The 19362-nt window shown below is 52.3% G+C and overlaps 1 protein-coding gene across 1 annotated transcript in view; it reads left to right on the top strand.

Annotated features, from left to right (window-relative positions):
* Positions 1-19362, top strand: part of KCNH6 (potassium voltage-gated channel subfamily H member 6) — a 101122-nt gene that overhangs the window by 36548 nt on the left and 45212 nt on the right. Inside the window, exon 3 of the mRNA XM_074940826.1 lies at positions 10391-10546. Within this exon, the coding sequence (XP_074796927.1) occupies positions 10391-10546 (156 nt within the window). The remainder of the gene's footprint in view (positions 1-10390; positions 10547-19362) is intronic.

A 19362-nucleotide genomic window follows, 5' to 3' on the forward strand; every position in this document is an offset into this window, starting at 1 on the left:
GTGACTTAGAGCCTCAGTCGCGCTCAAAGCTGGCTAATGATATTTCAGGCAAAGCTTTTTGGAAACTCTCGTTTGCCTTTCCCCTCCCCCTGTTGCTGTCGGGCATGAGGGGCAGCACAAGGCTGGCCTCACGCCACACGCTGAGCGGGACCCCTGCTGGCTGGGAAATTCAGAACCACCCCCAATTAGGCCAGCACCCTCCCGGCAGTGGGCGCGAGGCACAGATGTGACTCAATGTTTGCAGCCAGCTTGCATTTTTGTGAGATTGGCCACAGAGGCGACGTTCTGGTGGCATGAAAAATGGCTGGCCGTCTTCAGGTTTTCTCCTGCCGTCCATCGCCGTGGTATCTGAGCACCTTCCACATCAAATCACTAGCAAAAACACAAGTCCCGAATGCGTCTCTTGGAATCTTTGGCCCCTTTTCGAGGGTCAAAATGCTGCTTAGGATGGGGGGATTTCTTTTTGGGGGGTTTCACTGGTAGGCGTTTGGCCCTAAGGCCCCTGATCCAAACCCTGGTAATGCGGAAAAAAGAGCATACAGCAAACATGGGTCTTCAGCAAAGGAATCTGCTCATTAAAATGGGCCCAGGTGTGAGTGTGACCTTTGAAAGCCTGTATTGATTATTCTGTTACAGGTCCCTTGGCTTCCTGCGGCACTGTAAAGCCCTTCCCCCCGCCCCTTCTGCAGATCTGCAGTTTGCCTGCACCTCTGATTCACGGATCTCCAAGCTCTTTACAAATATCCATGAGGCTCACGGGGGTGGGGGGAAGAATCATCTGTTTTACAGGCAGGGAAACTGAGGCACAGGCAGAGGTTAAGAGCCTGGTTTTCAGTGATCAGTGTCTCACTGACATCAAGGAGGTCTGTCCACTCAGCCCCGCTGGGGCACTAAGGCGAACTTTCCAAGTGCTCAGCCCCCAAGTGACCGGCTTTTCCCTAGAGCCCAGAATGGTGCGTGCAATATTAGGGGCTTTGCAAAAATCTGGCCTCTGGATGCAGCTGCTGAGCCCATGTAAATCCAGCCCTGAGCTCTTCGGCAAACCGGTAAGTGCTGAGAAGAGAGCCCAGCAGCCCTGCCATCCCCGCCTCCCCTGCAGAGAGTGCTACATTCCTGGCTCTGGAACAGTGGGTGATGGGGGGGGAGGGCCTGAGACGGGTCCAGCTGCTTCTCAGCCGAAGTGAAGCTGGGACCCCAGGAGGGGAGGGTCCTGCCCAGGGATTGCTCTGTGTCTTAGAGAACGTTCAGCAGCAAAGGAGCACCTCTGCTCTCACAGGTGCTTCCCCTCCAGCGGCCTGCCTGTGAGATTGAGAGCATCCCGGGACACACCTACGCCCTGGCGCTGCTCTGTGCCCTGCCTGTGAAAGGGGACACTGGGCCAAAGGCTGCTGAAGTCAGTGGTGGGACGGCAGGGTTGGATTTTAGCCCAATGCCCGGATCTGAGCTGTTACGCCAAATTCAGGCTTGATGTGAGCAGATGCAACTCCCACTGCTTTACAGCAGGGCTGGCTTTCACTTGAAGGGTCTCGGCATTTTGCAAGGACTAGCTGAGGCCTGTAACCAGGGGGACATTGCAGCTACCCTCTGACCCAGCGTGACACATCCTGTCCCCAAACAACCGCCTCTAATCTTTGATCTGGGCTGGAGCAGCAGGAGGGGTTGAAATCATCTGCTGCCCAGGCAGTTCCATCTAGCCCGGAAACCAGGAGACTTGTTCCCTGGGAATGGTCCATGTGGGCCCCCAAACTCACTGTGATGGGGGCAGCCCCCCGGTGAGCAAGGGGTCTTGCTCGCTTCTTCCACGTGCTAAGCAGAGGGCCCAAAAGGTGGCAGAGGGGAAAGATGCCGTGGGGAAGGCTGCGTGTCACACCCAGGGCCTAGGACTGGGGGGATCACACGCTGGAGGGACCTTTTCTGTTGACTCTCTGGTTGTCTTCCTGCTTCGTTAAAAGCTCTGGGCCCCCGAGACGATGCAGCTGGTAGCAGCTGTGTCTGCCCTGCTGCGTGTCACACAGACTGGGTTGTTTCAACGCCATCCTCCTCATATAATGAGGTTCTGCCGAAGCCCCTCCAGATGTGCAGCGGGGTAACCGGGGGCAACGTCTGGCCTAGCCTGGGTAGCCTGGTCCAACCTGTGCCCAGCAATCTCGGCCCAGGCGGGAGGATTGGGGTGGGGACAGGCACCGAAGATGGGGGACTGGATGGATTCAGAATTCTCGCCTGGATCACCTAGGCGGCACCAGCTGCGTATAGGGGCCGTAATGGGCTACAGCAGCCTGGGGGAGGATTTCCCCAGCATGGAAACTCTGTTGTTCTGGTGTAAGCGGCTCTGTGCTGCCGTCCTCACAGGCCCTGGCATGGGGGTAGAGCCGGGGCATGTGGTGTCAAAAAGTGGGGGTGGCACTTGGCTCCCCAGGAATTCCAGCTGGTGCTGCGGCCCAGAGGTAGCTGGCGGGAGTCTGACCTAACTTACCCTGGCCCCTAGTACAGGCAGAATCTGGGCAGCACAAAGATGGCTTGCAGCACCCCCCCCCCAACCAGCCCTCTGTGCTGGGGGGAGAAGGCGAGCCCTGGCTCCAAGGGCTAGGTGCTGCCCTCCCCCCACTTTCTCATCTCCTCGGCCATTTCCCTTCCCCCTCGCTGCTGGAAGCCAGGAGAGACTTTCTCGGCAGTCCCTGCCAGCCTGGGGCCCAGATGGTGCAGCGCGAGCTCGTCTGGCAGGGAGAACCTGGGAGGAGCAGCCAGCTCCTGCCATGCACAGTTGTAGCGTCTGTCTCGCCCGCGTGGCTCTGAACCAGTGAGCGCCCAGAGCCAGAGGCAGAGGGAGGGGGACAATCAGCAGAGAGTGGGGTGCCCCTGGGCAAGGGGGGTCAGATCAGCTGTGGGTCCCGGGCGGGGACAGAGACTGGAGTGTTTGCAGAAAGCACAGCCCCCTGCAGTCTAGTCTGTCCAGCCCATGAGGGTCAGGGCCCAGGCTCTGGCCTGCTTCACCAAGGTCAGTACTGGAGGAGCAAAGGCCACCAGGGTTAGTGTCCAAGCTGGGACTTCCAAAGCTGCCGAAGAAGATCCGGCGCAGGGAGTCAGGTGCCTCAATACCTCTGGGGATCTGGGCCTTGGATTAATGAAAGTGCAGATCTAGGTGCTTTTGGAAAGTGCCGCCCTAATCGAAATGGCTTGTCACGGGGGGGGTGGGGGGGGGAGGAAAAGAGGGAGAAAAAGAGAGGAGGAGAAACAAAGGGACCCGGCCTCTGTCCCTGCTCAGCAGTTGTTCCCCCTGAAGGCAGCTTTCCTCTCACTAGTCCCGGTCTTCTCCTGAGATCCCAGAGACGCTTCCAGGGGCAGCATCCGACTCCTCGCTGGACCCCCAGCAAAGAGCTGGTCCACCTCGGTCTGAAATGACAGGCGCCCTCCCTCTTGGCTCAGCTCAGTCTGACACCCTCTGCAAAGGCACTGCAACCCGGGCAACAGACTCAGGGGGCTGGCGCAGGGGGCGTTGCTCCAGCTCCGTGGGGCAGAGGAGTTCCCCCGCCTGCCTCTCGTCCTCACCTAATCAGGCAGCAGCCTAGTGTGAGGTCTCCAGTACCATGGGATGCAGCTGGATTCTAGTGCATCATTTATAGGAGGTAGCATAGTCTGGCCTAAATTACAGCACCACCTCCAAAACAATGCACAGGGGACTGGGCGTCAGGACTCCTGGGTTCTGTTCCCAGCTCAGGGGGAGAGCGCAGTCAGGTGATCAGAGTGGAGGGTGGAGATGGAGTCAGGGCTCCTGGGTTCTGTCCCTGACTCTGCCCCTAATTCTCTTGTGACCACAGACCATGTTTCTCTCTCGCTCTCTCTCCTGATGGGGATAATAATATTTCCCTCACTTTGTAAAGTGCCTCAAGCCCCCTGGGCAAAAGATGCTGTTTGATTGCAAAGTATTATTGTCACTGCTGGTTGACGTTTTTGGGAGGAATAATCTTCATTATGGGTGATCCCTTTCTTTACACAGGGACCTGATCCCAATTCTCTTCATCAGTGTGTGTTATTCATTAGCATTCACCATGGGCTGGTCATTTTCATGTACGGGGCACTAGTGAACAGTGTTGGTTTGTTTCTCATGGCGTGTGATTAGTGGCTCTGTCAGGTGGCTTTGGTTCTCACTGGATGGCTAGAAACATTTTAAAAGAAGAAAGGTGGCTACTGAATATGGTCCCTTCCGGGTTGAAATCTTCCCATGCATCTCCATTCAGGCAAATCTTTGGGAAACGGTTGGGATTTCACAGACATTGCCATGCATACCCGGCAGCTGTACTCCTGGATTCTGGCTATGTCTGCACTTAAACCACTTCAGCACTGTAGTGCTTCAGTGTAGACGCTCACTACAGTGACAGAAGCAGGGTTCTCCCATCGCTGTATTTAATCCACTTCCCCAAGAGGTGGTAACTAAGGGCTGGTCTATACTGGGAACTTACATCGGCATAGCTACCTCCCTCAAGGGTGTGAAACAGCCAGGCATCACTATACCGACTGCAGACAGCGCTAGATCGACCGGAGAATTCCTCCGTTGATGTAGGTCCTGCCTCTCAGGGAGATGGATTACCTATGCTGACGGGAGAGCCCCTTTCATCGGAGTAGTAGCGTCTACACTGAAGTGCTACAGCGTCACAGCTGTAGTGTTGTAGACATACCCTGGGTGGATGGAAGAATTCTTCCATCAACCTAGCACTGTCTACACTGGGGTTAAGTCGGCTTAACTATGTTGCTCAGGAGTGTGGATTTTTCACCCATTTCACATTGTAGCTGAGTCAACTTAACTTTTGAGTGTAGATTTGACAGCCCAGCAAACCCAGTGCCACTTTTTCATTCATACAAATATTTGCAAATTAGGGTGGATGGTTTGGGATTTTTTATTTACTATTTCATCAGCTCTGATTCTTACATGAGCAGCCCATCCTTTGAAATGGATTTTGCTCTTGACAATACCAGCCCTGTCTCCCTGCCCACCTCACTCTCTAAATGGATTTATCCGATATCGATTGAAAAAATAATCCCGGCTGTCTGGCCCTTTAAAGGGATTTAACTGTGTCCATTGCTTTCCCGTTCTTTTGTGTATGTGCGTAACTGATGTCAGGGCAGATTTTAAAGTTCCGAGATGCCAGCCATCTGCTCCTGATTACAGAAGCTCTGAGCTCTGTAAAATTGCATGCACAGAGGAGATTGTTCCCTCTCCTTACCCGCAATGGCTGAGAGAAAGGGCTTGGGGAATGCTGGCTATGCCGGGGAATGAAGCTCCCGATAGGAACATCAGCGCAACACGGTGCCTGTTGATGTGCTAATCCCCCTTGCTTGTCAACTGCTTGCCTGTTAATCACAGAGCAGAATGAGGGAGATAAGGAGTCAGCACTGTACGAAACAGAAACTAATTGCCACTGGGCTGTGCTGCTTTCTGCAGAACCCTGCCGAGGCAAGGGTTTGAAGAACAGGAGTATATTCTTTCTCTCTCACTTTCCCACGTTGCCCACCGCCACCGTCCTATCTCAAGCACGGGAAGAGATGGCTGCAGATTTTCTCAGACTCCGCTAGCAAGTGCAAGAGCTTAAAACCCCCAAGCGATCCAAGGAGGAAAGCCGTCCCATCGGGGCGAGCGTGCCAGTGGGGTTTCCTGATGCCCAAATGCGCCTAGGCACGTGAGGATGGAAAATGCCCATGCGGCCCCTCATTGTGTGGGTGCACCCCCCTCTCAGGATAATAATAGCGTGTGCAAACACAGCAGCTTTCCCAAAGGATCCCGAGGCATTTTACGGATTGCACACCCACAGCGCACAAGTAGAAATGCAGCTGCTTCTAGGGCAGGGCAGCGGCTTAACGCAGCAGCTATAGGACACCCAGGAAGTGAAGAAGAGTCCTGCATCCAACTGAGTTTAGGGAGGCCGAATGTAATTCCTCAGAGTGGAATTTGGCCAGGATGTCACGTTTAACACCCCAGATCTTGTGGAAAGTGCCGTGGGATTTTTAATAACGACTAGTGCACAGGCCCTGGTGGTTGTCGCTTATCCAAAAAACTGCCCTTCGAGCAGCACAGCGCCTCCTAGAACCATTATGGGGCACTGATTTAGCTCTGACACTGATTACAAACTGAGTCCCTTCTCCCAACACTTCCTTCCAGGCTTGGAATCTTCTGAGAAAGCCTGTTCTTGCCCATTGCCAGACGAAACCTACTAAACATGAAATCTGTCAAAGGTCACCCAGTACCAGGGATGATCACATACTGCTTTAGGAAAGGGCTACCATAAGATTTTAACTGTATACTCTAGTCTAGGTCAATTGCAATTAGCCTTGTAGTTGCTTTAAGTGCATCTGGTATAATTGGCGGGAGAACGGTGCCATTTCATAGAGGCCTAGCATGGAATTGCAATGGGCATTCATGATGCCATGGCATGGAATCACAGCGTAGTTTCATGGTGTCTTAGCATGTTACTGCAGTGATGGTTAGCAGGTATATACAATGCAGCTTTATGATGTCTTGGCATGTTATTACAAGGGTGTTTAGCATGTAAGGGATTGACAAGCAATGACCATACCACTTAGTGGGGCCTTAGCATGGGATTAGTATGTATTTTAATGGGAAAGTAGGAAGTAACTAGAAAGGTACCGAACACGATACTCGGCGTGTATGGCTGTCCTAGCTCATCATTCTCTGGCTGGCTCTCTAGATCACGGCATGGCATACTTGCATTTGCATGCTGTGATATGAAAATCCTTTCCAGTGCATTTTTGTGAGGCTGCCTGCCGCTTAGAAGCGGAGTTAATGACATGACCCGACTCCAGGCCCTGCTTCCATCTGTGATCAGGGGTGGTTGGCTAAATAGCAGACCGTGAAGAATGGGACGTTGAAATCATACAGATCTGGGTCACCTCGTTACACGGATGATGTTTGACTCCAGCATCCCATTTGTCTGTGTTCTGCTCTCCCAAGATGTAGTTATCAAATCTCCGTGCCAGATGAATACAGCTCGTCAAATGCCATTGTTATTAAAGCTGTACATCTTGCCTCACTGAAGGAAACTTCTCTCCCCAGAGTCACTGGCTTATTCATGCTGACAAGGCAGCCCCCGCTTGGTTAGACAAAGAGGGAGCCAGGGGCACCACACAGATCTTTATTAGCCTGTGTTTGAAAAGCTGCCTGCGGAGTTACAGATTCAAATATTTGTGAGCCTTCAGGATAAAAGTGTTTAAATGCTCATTAAACTCAGATGCAGTAGAACAGTTATTAGTCTTATCTAGGTTTCAGAGTAGCAGCCGTGTTAGTCTGTATTCGCAAAAAGAAAAGGGCGACTTGTGGCACCTTAGAGACTAACCAATTTATTTGAGCATAAGCTTTCGTGAGCTACAGCTCACTTCATCGGATGCATTCAGTGGAAAATACAGCGGGGAGATTTATGTACATAGAGAACATGAAACAATGGGTGTTACCACACACTGTAACCAGAGTGATCACTTAAGGTGAGCTATTACCAGCAGGAGAGCAGAGGTGGGAGGGGGGAACCTTTTGTAGTGATAATCAAGGTTGATTATCACTACAAAAGGTCCCCCCCACCCTTGCTGGTAATAGCTCACCTTAAGTGATCACTCTGGTCACAGTGTGTATGGTAACACCCATTGTTTCATGTTCTCTGTGTATATAAAATCTCCCCGCTGTATTTTCCACTGCATGCATCCGATGAAGTGAACTGTAGCTCACGAAAGCTTATGCTCAAATAAATTTGTTAGTCTCTAAGGTGGCACAAGTCCTCCTTTTCTTTTAGTCTTATCTAGTGGCTCAAGCCAGGCTCTGACCCAGAGTCTCTTGAGACACTGAGTAAATCAGGGCTCTGTGCCACTGTTTGTAATGTGGTAGTGTAATGAACTGGCAAACACATGTGTGCCCCGCTCCTGGGTGGAATCTGAACAGCTCACAGGCTGACAACTGGACAGCAGGCAAGGACCTGGGCTTCAGGGGCAGGAGGATCCGAGTTCTAAACTATCCCTGCTTCCGGTCTGACGTTCCTCAGGAGGGGGGACATTGTGTGGTTGCACTGCCCCAGTAGCAGACGGGGAACCAAACTGAGCCTCGAGAGCCACTGTTTGGTCCCTGCTTGCTCCAGGCAGGAAAAAGGCTGCACCAGCCAGCCCTATACCTGGCACATCTTACTTCCCCTTCTGCTCTGGCTCAGCTGCATGGCCACTGCATTAGAGGGGGTGGAGCCAGGCTCTGCCCACTCCTCCTTCATCTGCACACCGCTGATTTTCTTCCCCTCCCCACACCCCCCAGGCGGGCGATGTGGGTAGCCCAGACTGGGCAGGACATTTCTAACCGCCCCGCCCCACCTTGCTGCCCTGCACAGGTGTGAGATGCAGCTCCCGACTGAGCCCTTGGAGAGGAGTGAACAAGTAGATAAATGATGCACAAGGCTTAGAAATGGGTTGTTTTTAATTGAGCTGTTTAAATTAAATCAATATTTAGAGTTGCCATCGTTATTGCATGGCAATTAGCTATTTATTGATTATGAACAGCAGATCTCAGGAGGCTAAATGATTACAGATAAGCTTCATATTTTGTTCTGAATTTTTAGTTACCAATGCTTTAAGTGCTAATTAAAAACTAATGAACATAAATAACTGTCCTGGAAATGAAACACATACGTCAAATCTGGACTGGCTAAGACACTCCCTGTGGGCCCACAGTTTTCAAGAACTCAGGGCCAGAGTCCCAAGTCCTCCGCACCAACAGCTGGAGCCAGATACTCAAGAGCTCAGTTCCTGGTGAGCACGCAGCACTTTGAGCTCCTTAGAAAACACTTCCCCCGCGCTGAGGTAGCTGCTGTCTCTTGGTCCACTGATAGGGTATGTTTTTCCCTCTCCTCCCGCTGGACATCAGTGCCATTTCTGGACATCAGTGCTTCTATCTGCTTGGCCTCTAGCAATAACTGTCAGGTGGCTAGCCCCTTACATGGGCTGGGCCAGCCATGGCGGGGGTGAAGGGGCTCTAGACGGGGCGGGGGAGGCCTGGAGGCTGCTGCGGAGTGGGAGTGGTAAGGGCCTGGCCGGGGAAGAAGGGGCTTGGTCTCAGATTATCTTGATTCCTGGTTTTCATTGGCTGGAGGGCAGCAAAGGGGACGGATAATGAGTGGGAAGAGGGGAAGGTGCTGGGGGAACTTTGGGGAAGTGGCGGGTGATATGGGACGGGGAGAGAAGGCAGGGTGCGTCTGAGGGTGATCTATGGATGGAGCTGGGGAGCCCACTGAGAGGGAAGGAGGGGATGGTGTGGGATGCATGGGTGGGAGGAAGCTACAGGTGGCAGCTGATCCTAATTAACATGTGCTGCCCCCCCCAGTGCATCACCCTGCGTCCTGCATGCACGTCCCCTCACCCTTCACGGCCAGCTGCGTTGGGCTCCAGTTGGCTTGGGCGCTGTTGTTCTCTGTGGGAGCCCTGTGAGGAGAGGAGAGCCCATGGGTGGAGAGCCTGGTCTCCTTGGAGGCAGTCCCACCTCAATCCCACCTGTCCTGAGTCTATTCCCATCTGGGCAGGTTTAATCACACAAAGGAACAAGCCTCGGGGATGAAGAGCCTGATCTCCTAGGGCCTTGGGAAGAATCCACCGCCCCTGGGGATGTGATGCCGCTACCGAGCGGCTCACCCAGCCACAGCCAGCCAGTGCTGCACACGGCAGCTGCTCACGCTGTGTCCTTAGAGCAGGAGGGGCGGGACATTGATACCAAAAGAAATCACTGTCCAGAGGAGCAGGTGACCCACGGGGGATTGTGCATTGCTGGTCCCCCTCCATGTCCATTCCACAGGCTGTTAAAGCCCTGGCCGGGGAGCCGGGCGCTGTAGCTCCGGAGGTCCCCGGTACCTGCCCCGCTGTTGGCCGAGATGGTGGCCGTCAGAAGCACAGCTGCTGCATTGGCAAATGCCTCGAGCAGCCCCCACCCGCCCGTCCTGCCATTTATCTGACCCAGCCACTGCTCTGCCACGGAGCTTCCCGCTGCACCCCCAGAGAATCTGCTGCCCTTTCCGGCTGTTGGGACGGCGCCGTGGGTCAGCAGCAGGCTGACACCTGCAGCAGCCTCCTGGGAGGTGGGTTTGGCTTGTGGCTGGCTGGGAGCCCATTGCCTGCCTGGGGCTCTGGGAATATTTCAGAGGTCAGCTGGCTGGGCTTAGCTGTCGAATGGGACTGGCCTGCTGTAACATGGGATGGCCTGTTAATACCAGAGAGGACCCCGCCCTGGTGTTCTCTCAGTCCCAAGTTTTAGGGCATGAGCTGTACCCGGGGGGCGGGGGGGGGGGAGTTTGCAATGGTGGTGGATGCTCTAGGCTCCCCTCCCCCAGCTACAATCTGACCCCTGCTCCCTTTCCCACGGCAGCGTCATGCCTCCGGTGCCTGGTGGACGTGGTCCCGGTGAAGAACGAGGAAGCAGCTGTCATCATGTTCATCCTGAACTTCGAGGACCTGGCCAAGCTCATTGCTAAGAGCGCCAGCCGGAGTCTCCACCAGCGACTGTCCCAGGGCTGGCGCCAAGGTGAGCGAGAGCCGGGGTCCCCAGGCGGGGATTGGGGAGGAGGGGGGGGGATTGGGTAGGTTCCGCTTGGTGAATCCGACCCTGGAATTTTCTCTGGAACTCAGAGGTGCCTTCGCCGGGGGGCTGGTGGCCCGGTTCGGGGCCCGAGCTCCTGACCAAGCAGTGGCCTCGTTGCCGGTTGGCTCTGGGAGGCAGCGTGTTGCCAAAGGAAGATCTTGAAGACTGTCCTGCTGCTGAGCCTGGAGCCATGGAGAGCGACTCCCCAGCAGTGATACAGCGAGACAAGGAGGCAGCTCTGCAAAGGGAGGCGGATGGAACCTAATCTCCCTGGCCGAGAGGAAGCTGAGTCCTGGGGATCCTGAAGCAGAACCCATCCTCTGGGGGAAGCCCTCCTCTCGGACCTCCCTGTCCCTTTGCATCCACCGCTGCCCGCACCCACACGGTTACACCTCGCCTAGATGTGTCCTAATGCCCCAACTCCCCTCGGAGGGAACTGTACCTTCCCACATAGTACCTGTACCCCGCCTTGCCTGTCACCCACCCCCACCCCTCCCACCTAACCAAACTGGGCCAGTACTGCTAGCATGCCCGTGCCTCTCCTGTACCCCCGTCCCTCCCATCCATTGCCTGTGACCGTACAGCACGCACATCTGTAACTGCCTTACGCCTCGCAGACAGCCGCACCTCCTCTCGAGCTATCTTTCTGTGTAACTTGCCCATACATTGCTTATAGCTGTATTTTCCTATATATACACCTCACCGTCCTCTACCTCTGTACATACCCCAGCTACCCCGTGCCCTATATACACTCTGTACATACTCTGCTTCTAGAGAGGTACCGCTATGAAAGTGCAGTATCTACGCTTTACCTGTACCACCAGCCCCCCTGTCCTCTTGCCTTCCATGGATTGCCTGGTGCTCAGGACCCGTCTCAGCCCTTTCCTTCCGGCACGCTGCCTGGAGACAGCCTCCTGACCGGGCTCGCTATTGCTCTTCCACCAGTTTGCACATCTGCTGCCTGCCCCATCAGGTCCCTTTGCAGCGCCCTCGTGCGGAGCCTGCTGCCGGCTTGTGTTCATACACGTCGCTGGGAAGCTTGGAGGGAGGTCCCACCGAGGTGAGGATTCCCAACGAAAGCTGAGTCAGTGCCCCACCCCCGACTGGCTAGGCCATCGTCCTAACGCGCTCTCGGGTTTAATGTTGTCTGGTTTGGAGAGATGCACCCTGGCATGCCAGCCTCAGTCTCAGGAAACAGATACTACTGTCAATGACCTGTGATGACACTCGTCTTGATGCTATGCGGGGGGAGGGGGCGCGCGGGAAGGGAAGCAGCTCTCATGCTTCAGACTATCAGCTGATCTCCTGAGGGCTCAGGAAGGATTCCCTTCCCCACATGCTGCAGCATGGCCCCAGTGAGCCATGGGGAGCTGGGGAAAGGGGGTTTGAAGTGTCAGGCAGTAGCCACCCCAGTGGACTGGGGCGAAGGGCAGTCTGTTCCATCACTGGGCTCTAGGGGTGTTAGTGAACTCGGAGTATCATGCTGATCTGAGACCTCATTGTTAGGGGCAAGGAAGATTTTGGAGGCTGAGTCCTGTTTCCCCAGCTCACCCCTTGCTTGGCTGGAGCGACAGTGGATAATGTCCCTTTCTTGTCCTGTTTCCCTTGGCGCTGATGTGTGAGGTCTGATGTTGTCTCGTGGGTCACTGCATCCCCGTTGCTTCCAGGCCAGGGCTGGGAGTCTGGAAGCAAGAGCCCTTTGAGATGCCGGGACAGCACAGCTGTGCGTTTCACATTGTAGGGGTGTTTTCCTTCTCTCCACCCTTCAGGGGCGGTAGGAGGTGAAGTTCTCTGGGAGCCAGACCCCAGGGGGCTGAATTCTGTGGCTGATATTTTATTCTTACAGCAGCTCTTAGCTGTCCCATCTGAGAGCAGAGCCCCACAGGGCTTGGCACTGTACAGACACAGAATAACAGCCCGCTCTTGTCCCAAAGAGTGGGACGGTCAGTAAGGGCCTGGAGAGATGAAGTGATTTGCCAGAGGTTAGACAGCAGCCCACTGGTAGCGCCGGGAACAGAACCCAGATCTCCAAAGTAGTTTCCATCTTCTCTCTAGTCTAAACTGTTTCCAATCTGGTGGATTGTCCATCTCTGTGAATTCCGTCACCCCTTGGAGAGAATATATATGTCAAATCCAGCAGAGCTGGTCAAGTTCCCCTGGGATCAGGAGGCGGGATGCTGCCCTTTACGTATGTTTGGATTGGAGATATTTCACTATATCATGTGTCCCAGCCGTGTGTGTTAAACATCCAGCGAGTTCTGCAGGCATGTTTGCTGGATTGTTGCAGATGCTCACATGTATGTGGAATCAGTGTGAATCCGTATGGCAGCACATGGTGAGCGGGGTTCTGGATTTGTTTTCATCTCAGTGGGATCAGCTTAAGTGAGTCTCTGAAACACATCCTCAGAAGGTGGGAGCGAGAAACATTTTTGTCCAATACAAATGTAATACGGGGCCACCCCAGCAGGTGGAGATAGTATGCACAGATTCTGTCATTCAGAGGGGACAGTGTAATGTAGCCAGCCGATCCCTTCCATGAAGGCTGATTCCAGGGCAGCTTTAGGAAGAGCAGGTGCATTGATGCTGGGCAGCAGGGTCTGTGCTAGTCTGAGAGCCAGAGAGAACACAGGATCTGCCTGCCTGCTGCAGCCTCCTGAAAAGTTGTACTCACCTGCTTCCCCCAGCTGTATGTTAGCCCCAGTGTCCTTGGATCCACAGCGGGAGACACCGGGGCCACGTCACAAACTCCTTTTGGCTGGCTCCTGGCTAGACACTCTCACGCTGCTCTCCTAGGCCCAGCCATCGTCCCCAGTACTCCAGAGCTCATGTGTCACAGCTGCCCTTTGGAAGGCCAAGATCAGGGATTGGTTTTCAGAGCATGTTAGTTTCCGAAGAAACTGACAGCCCAACAACGGTCTGTCTCTCTTTCCAGTGCAGCCCTGCTGCTCTTTGCTGCAATCACGCCCGTCTTACCAACTAAACACGTTCAGTGCTAGGATGGGAGACACCCCGGGAGCGCCATGGGGCTGCTTTATACGTACCTGCCCACGGAGCCAGCACAAACGCTTCCAGCAGGGGGTTAGGAGCCACCAAGGGGCTTCTTTTCCAGCCGAGAAATACACCTGGCCTGCTGCGGTTGTTCAAGATCCTATGGTGCTTTCCACGTGAGGCTGGCATCCCGCAAAGATTCCAGCCTGGGTAATTGCACTCCCTCCACTAGCCTCTCTGGGAGATGGGATTCTTCTCCATTTCCTGCCTTAAGAGGTTGGTCGAGGATGCTGTGAGCTGTGTTCCACCCCAGAGGGGGGCTGCATTTCAGTGAGTGGGTGCTGTGAGCCCTTGCCTACAGTGAGTGCCTCAGACTTAAGGTCACTGTAGCAATTATGAGTTAAAAAAAACAGGCAAATGGAAGCTTGTGGCCGCATAACTGCAGATGTTTATGGGGCAGGCAGGGTAGATCCGGCCAGCAAGCAAAGCATCTGTGGCAGGGCATATACATATGTAAAATATGCCGTGCTTGCTGTTTCTTAGAAGCCTATTTCTGCTCTTGGCCTTTGGCATGTGAGCTGTGGGGAGCAGGGACAACACCTGTGCCTGTGTGCCGAGTTACAGCAGCTACCCAGGAGCCAGGAGAGTATCCGCAGCGTGAGCCGATGACAACGAGCCAGGATTCCCGCTGATGCGAGCAGGAGCCACTCCATTGGGGTCATTAGAGTCCCATCAGGAAGGGGATTTAGATCATGACATGCTGGGAAATGCTGGGTGCTGTCCTTTGAGGGCCTGCTTCTCCACAGCCCTGCACCTTGGGTAGTTATTTACCCCAGTGCAAAATGGGTGTACAACGCTACCATGCCAGAGTGGAAACATTTGCACGCACTTATCACTGGTGCAAATGGCAAGACCCCATGCAGGACAGTGGAGAATCCAGCCCAGTGTCTCCTCGATATTCTTGATGCTGTGCAGCGTTTTGGGGAAGGATATGTGCCCAGTTTCTTTAAATGGGTAGCTGGAAGCCAGGCAAGAGGGGGTAGAGAAAGCTTCTAGACCAGTGATTCTCAACCAACGGTATGTGTACCCCTGGGGGTATGCAGAGGTCTTTCAGGGGGTACATTAACTCAGCTAGATATTTGCCTAGCTTTGCAACAGGCTACGTAAAAAGCACGAGCGAAGTCAGTACAAACTAAAATTTCATCCAGACAATGACTTGTTGATACTGCTCTATATACTATACACTGAAATGTAAAGACAATAGTTATATTCCAATTGGTTTATTTTATAATTATATGGTAAAAACAAGAAAGTCAGCAATTATTCAGTAACAGCGCACAGTGACACTCGTATTTTTATGTCTGATTTTATAAACAAGTAGTTTTTAAGTGAGGTGAAACTTGGGGGTACTCAAGACAAATCAGACTCCTGAGAGAGGTACAGTAATCTGAAAAAGTGCAGAGCCACTGATCTTGACAGAAGCTCTCCAGTGAAGTTGCGAGAGCACTTTCCTGCTTTCCTGATTCCAGTAAAGTTCCTTGTTCAGTGTTGGAAGAAAGTGACTCTTTCCGAGATTCTTTACCATTGTCACATGACAGTATCGACACGTCTCAGCTTGACTTTTTAGGAGCGGTGAAGTCACGAGTTTTGCAGGTCATCACAAATACCATCGTCCACCCTGGACATACCACAGAGGTGACAGAGTAACCGAGTTCGAGATGCACATAATCAGAAGGAATTTTTCAATCTCATCTGACTATTATCAGCCTGGTCTCAGACGTTCTCCAGCATGATCATTTTCTGCACTGCAAGATTCAGACTCCTCCTGTGTTGGAGTTGTGTGTGGTGTGGGGAAATACTATTTTTTATAGATAGAAAATTTTGGTTTTGGGTGTCAGATTTTGACCAATCAGATTCTCCTCCAAGTTTGCATTGCAGATTCACCCTTTCTGCTCAGGCCAAGCATGGAAAGTTTGGCCCCTAAAAATGAATGTGTCAAAGTTACAGAGCATGGTGAGGAAGAGGTTATAACTGAAACTGCTTTGCTACCGTAACTAGTTCATCTTGGTTGATCAATGGTTAGCCCAGGTCAGTTAACACGGTTTGGTTAGCCCAGGACTGTTGTCCCTTTTGGCCCGAGCAGTTAGCCAAAATTCAGGGCCTTGCATGGTTGTTTACATTTGGATGAAAAATCTGAGAGGTGAGTCAGGTCTATTCCTGGGGTAAACTTGTTTGTTCGAAAAGAAATGTCCACAAAGTCCTGTTCCCCTGAACACAGTGGAAACAAAGAACAGCATGCAGTTTCCTTGCTCAGAAATTCCCATGTCTGCCACTCCAGCGAGCTCTGTGCCCAAGGAGCTCTGTCTCTCTTCTTCTTTTCAGGGTTATGCTCACAACTGTTTTTTCTGCTGGCTTAATTCCTCTCAAACACCACCCTGCAATTGATATCTTAGCCACTGTGTTTGCAACAAGGGAAAACCCTGTTAATCTACCTGGCTTAGCTCTGACCTGTCATAGAATATCAGGGCTGGAAGGGACCCCAGGAGGCCATCCAGTCCAACACCCTGCTCAAAGCAGGACCAATCCCCAACTAAATCATCCCAGCCAGGGCTTTGTCAAGCCTGACCTTAAAAACTTCTAAGGAAGGAGATTCCACCACCCCCCTAGGTAACGCATTCCAGTGTTTCACCACCCTCCTAGTGAAAAAGTTTTTCCTAATATCCAACCTAAACCTCCCCCACTGCAACTTGAGACAATTACTCCTTGTTCTGTCATCTGCTACCACTGAGAACAGCCGAGCTCCATCGTCTTTGGACCCCCCTTTCAGGTAGTTGAAAGCAGCTATCAAATTCTCCCTCATTCTTCTCTTCTGCAGACTAAACAATCTCAGGTCCCTCAGCCTCTCCTCATAAGTCATGTGTTCCAGTCCCCTAATCATTTTTGTTGCCCTCCGCTGGACTCTTTCCAATTTTTCCACATCCTTCTTGTAGTGTGGGGCCCAAAACTGGACACAGTACTCCAGATGAGGCCTCACCAATGTCGAATAGAGGGGAACGATCACGTCCCTCGATCTGCTGGCAATACCCCTACTTATACATCCCAAAATGCCATTGGCCTTCTTGGCAACAAGGGCACACTGTTGACTCATATCCAGCTTCTCGTCCACTGTAACCCCTAGGTCCTTTTCTGCAGAACTGCTGCCGAGTCATTCAGTCCCTCGTCTGTAGCAGTGCATGGGATTCTTCCATCCTAAGTGCAGGACTCTGCCCTTGTCCTTGTTGAACCTCATCAGATTTCTTTTGGCCCAATCTTCTAATTTGTCTAGGGCCCTCTGTATCCTATCCCTACCCTCCAGCGTATCTACCTCTGCTCCCAGTTTAGTGTCATCTGCAAACTTGCTGAGGGTGCAATCCACACCATCCTCCAGATCATTTATGAAGATATTGAACAAAACTGGCCCAAGGACCGACCCTTGGGGCACTCCACTTGATACCGGCTGCCAACTAGACATGGAGCCATTGATCACTACCCGTTGAGCCCGACAATCTAGCCAGCTTTCTATGCACCTTATAGTCCATTCATCCAGCCCATACTTCTTTAACTTGCTGGCAAGAATACTGCGGGAGACCTTGTCAAAAGCTTTGCTAAAGTCAAGGAACAACACGTCCACTGCTTTCTCCTCATCCACAGAGCCAGTTATCTCGTCATAGAAGGCAATTAGATTAGTCAGGCATGACTTGCCCTTGGTGAATCCATGCTGACTGTTCCTGATCACTTTCCTCTCCTCTAAGTGCTTCAGAATTGATTCCTTCAGGACCTGCTCCATGATTTTTCCAGGGACTGAGGTGAGGCTGACTGGCCTGTAGTTCCCAGGATCCTCCTTCTTCCCTTTTTTAAAGATGGGCACTACATTAGCCTTTTTCCAGTTGTCCAGGACTTCCCCCGATCGCCATAGGTTTTCAAAGATAATGGCCAATGGCTCTGCAATCCCATCCACCAACTCCTTTAGCACTCTCGGATGCAGCGCATCTGGCCCCATGGACTTGTGCTCATCCAGCTTTTCTAAATAGTCCCGAACCACTTCTTTCTCCACAGAGGGCTGGTCACCTCCTCCCCATGCTGTGCTGCCCAGTGCAGTAGTCTGGGAGCTGACCTTGTTCGTGAAGACAGAGGCAAAAAAAGCATTGAGTACATTAGCTTTTTCAACATCCTCTGTCACTAGGTTGCCTCCCTCATTCAGGAAGGGGCCCACACTTTCCTTGACTTTCTTCTTGTTGCTAACATACCTGAAGAAACCCTTCTTGTTACTCTTAACATCTCTTGCTAGCTGCAACTCCAGGTGTGATTTGGCCTTCCTGATTTCACTCCTGCATCCCCGAGCAATATTTTTATACTGTTCCCTGGTCATTTGTCCAATCTTCCACTTCTTGTAAGCTTCTTTTTTGTGTTTAAGATCAGCAAGGATTTCACTGTGAAGCCAAGCTGGTCGCCTGCCATATTTACTATTCTTTCTACACATCGGGATGGTTTGTCCCTGTAACCTCAATAAGGATTCTTTAAAATACAGCCAGCTCTCCTGGACTCCTTTCCCCCTCATGTTCTTCTCCCAGGGGATCCTGCCCATCAGTTCCCTGAGGGAGTCAAAGTCTGCTTTTCTGAAGTCCAGGGTCTGTATTCTGCTGCTCTCCTTTCTTCCCTGTGTCAGGATCCTGAACTCGACCATCTCATGGTCACTGCCTCCCAGGTTCCCATCCACTTTTGCTTCCCCTACTAATTCTTCCCGGTTTGTGAGCAGCAGGTCAAGAAGAGCTCTGCCCCTAGTTGGTTCCTCCAGCACTTGCACCAGGAAATTGTCCCCTACGCTTTCCCAAAACTTCCTGGATTGTCTGTGCCCGCTGTATTGCTCTCCCAGCAGATATCAGGGTGATTGAAGTCTCCCATGATAACCAGGGCCTGCGATCTAGTAACTTCCGTGAGTTGCCGGAAGAAAGCCTCGTCCACCTCATCCCCCTGCTCCGGTGGTCTATAGCAGACTCCCACCACGACATCACCCTTGTTACTCACACTTCTAAACTTAATCCAGAGACTCTCAGGTTTTTCTGCAGTTTCATACCGGAGCTCTGAGCAGTCAGACTGCTGTCTTACATACAATGCAACTCCCCCCCCTTTTCTGCCCTGCCTGTCCTTTATGAACAGTTTATATCCATCCATGACAGTACTCCAGTCATGTGAGTTATCTCACCAAGCCTCTGTTATTCCAATCACATCATAGTTCCTTGACTGTCTTGCAGCCTAGTCCTTGAGTGGTAGCCCCCATTGTGTGCAGTTGTCTTTACTATATAAAGGGACTTGATCACTTCTGTTGAGCCTAAAAAAAGGGTACTTGGCACCCGCGTTGGCTTAAGGAGGTCTGTGGTAGTCTTTGGATTCAAGACCATCCCTGGGAGCCATTAGCACCTTTCAGCATAGCAGTACTTAGCCCTGTCACACACACACCCCTCCACATTGGATGCTGGGCTCTTTTGAGAATGTGGTCCTTATTTAGGTACTTAACATTATATAGCACCTTATATCAAAGCACAGCTCTCCTTGCCTTCACTTGCATCTCGGAGTGCTCAGCACTTCTGCAAATCCAGAGTCTCAAGTCAGATAGCCAGGAAATGAGGAACATGCCTTTAGTGACCACCTGTGAAAAGTTTGGTTTACATGACTTGCCTAGTATCATACAGGAACTTTGTGACGTGGGCAGAGGTAGACTCCAGGTCTCCAGA

Source organism: Natator depressus, chromosome 27, assembly GCF_965152275.1.
Source record: "Natator depressus isolate rNatDep1 chromosome 27, rNatDep2.hap1, whole genome shotgun sequence".
Classification (NCBI taxonomy): domain Eukaryota; kingdom Metazoa; phylum Chordata; order Testudines; family Cheloniidae; genus Natator; species Natator depressus.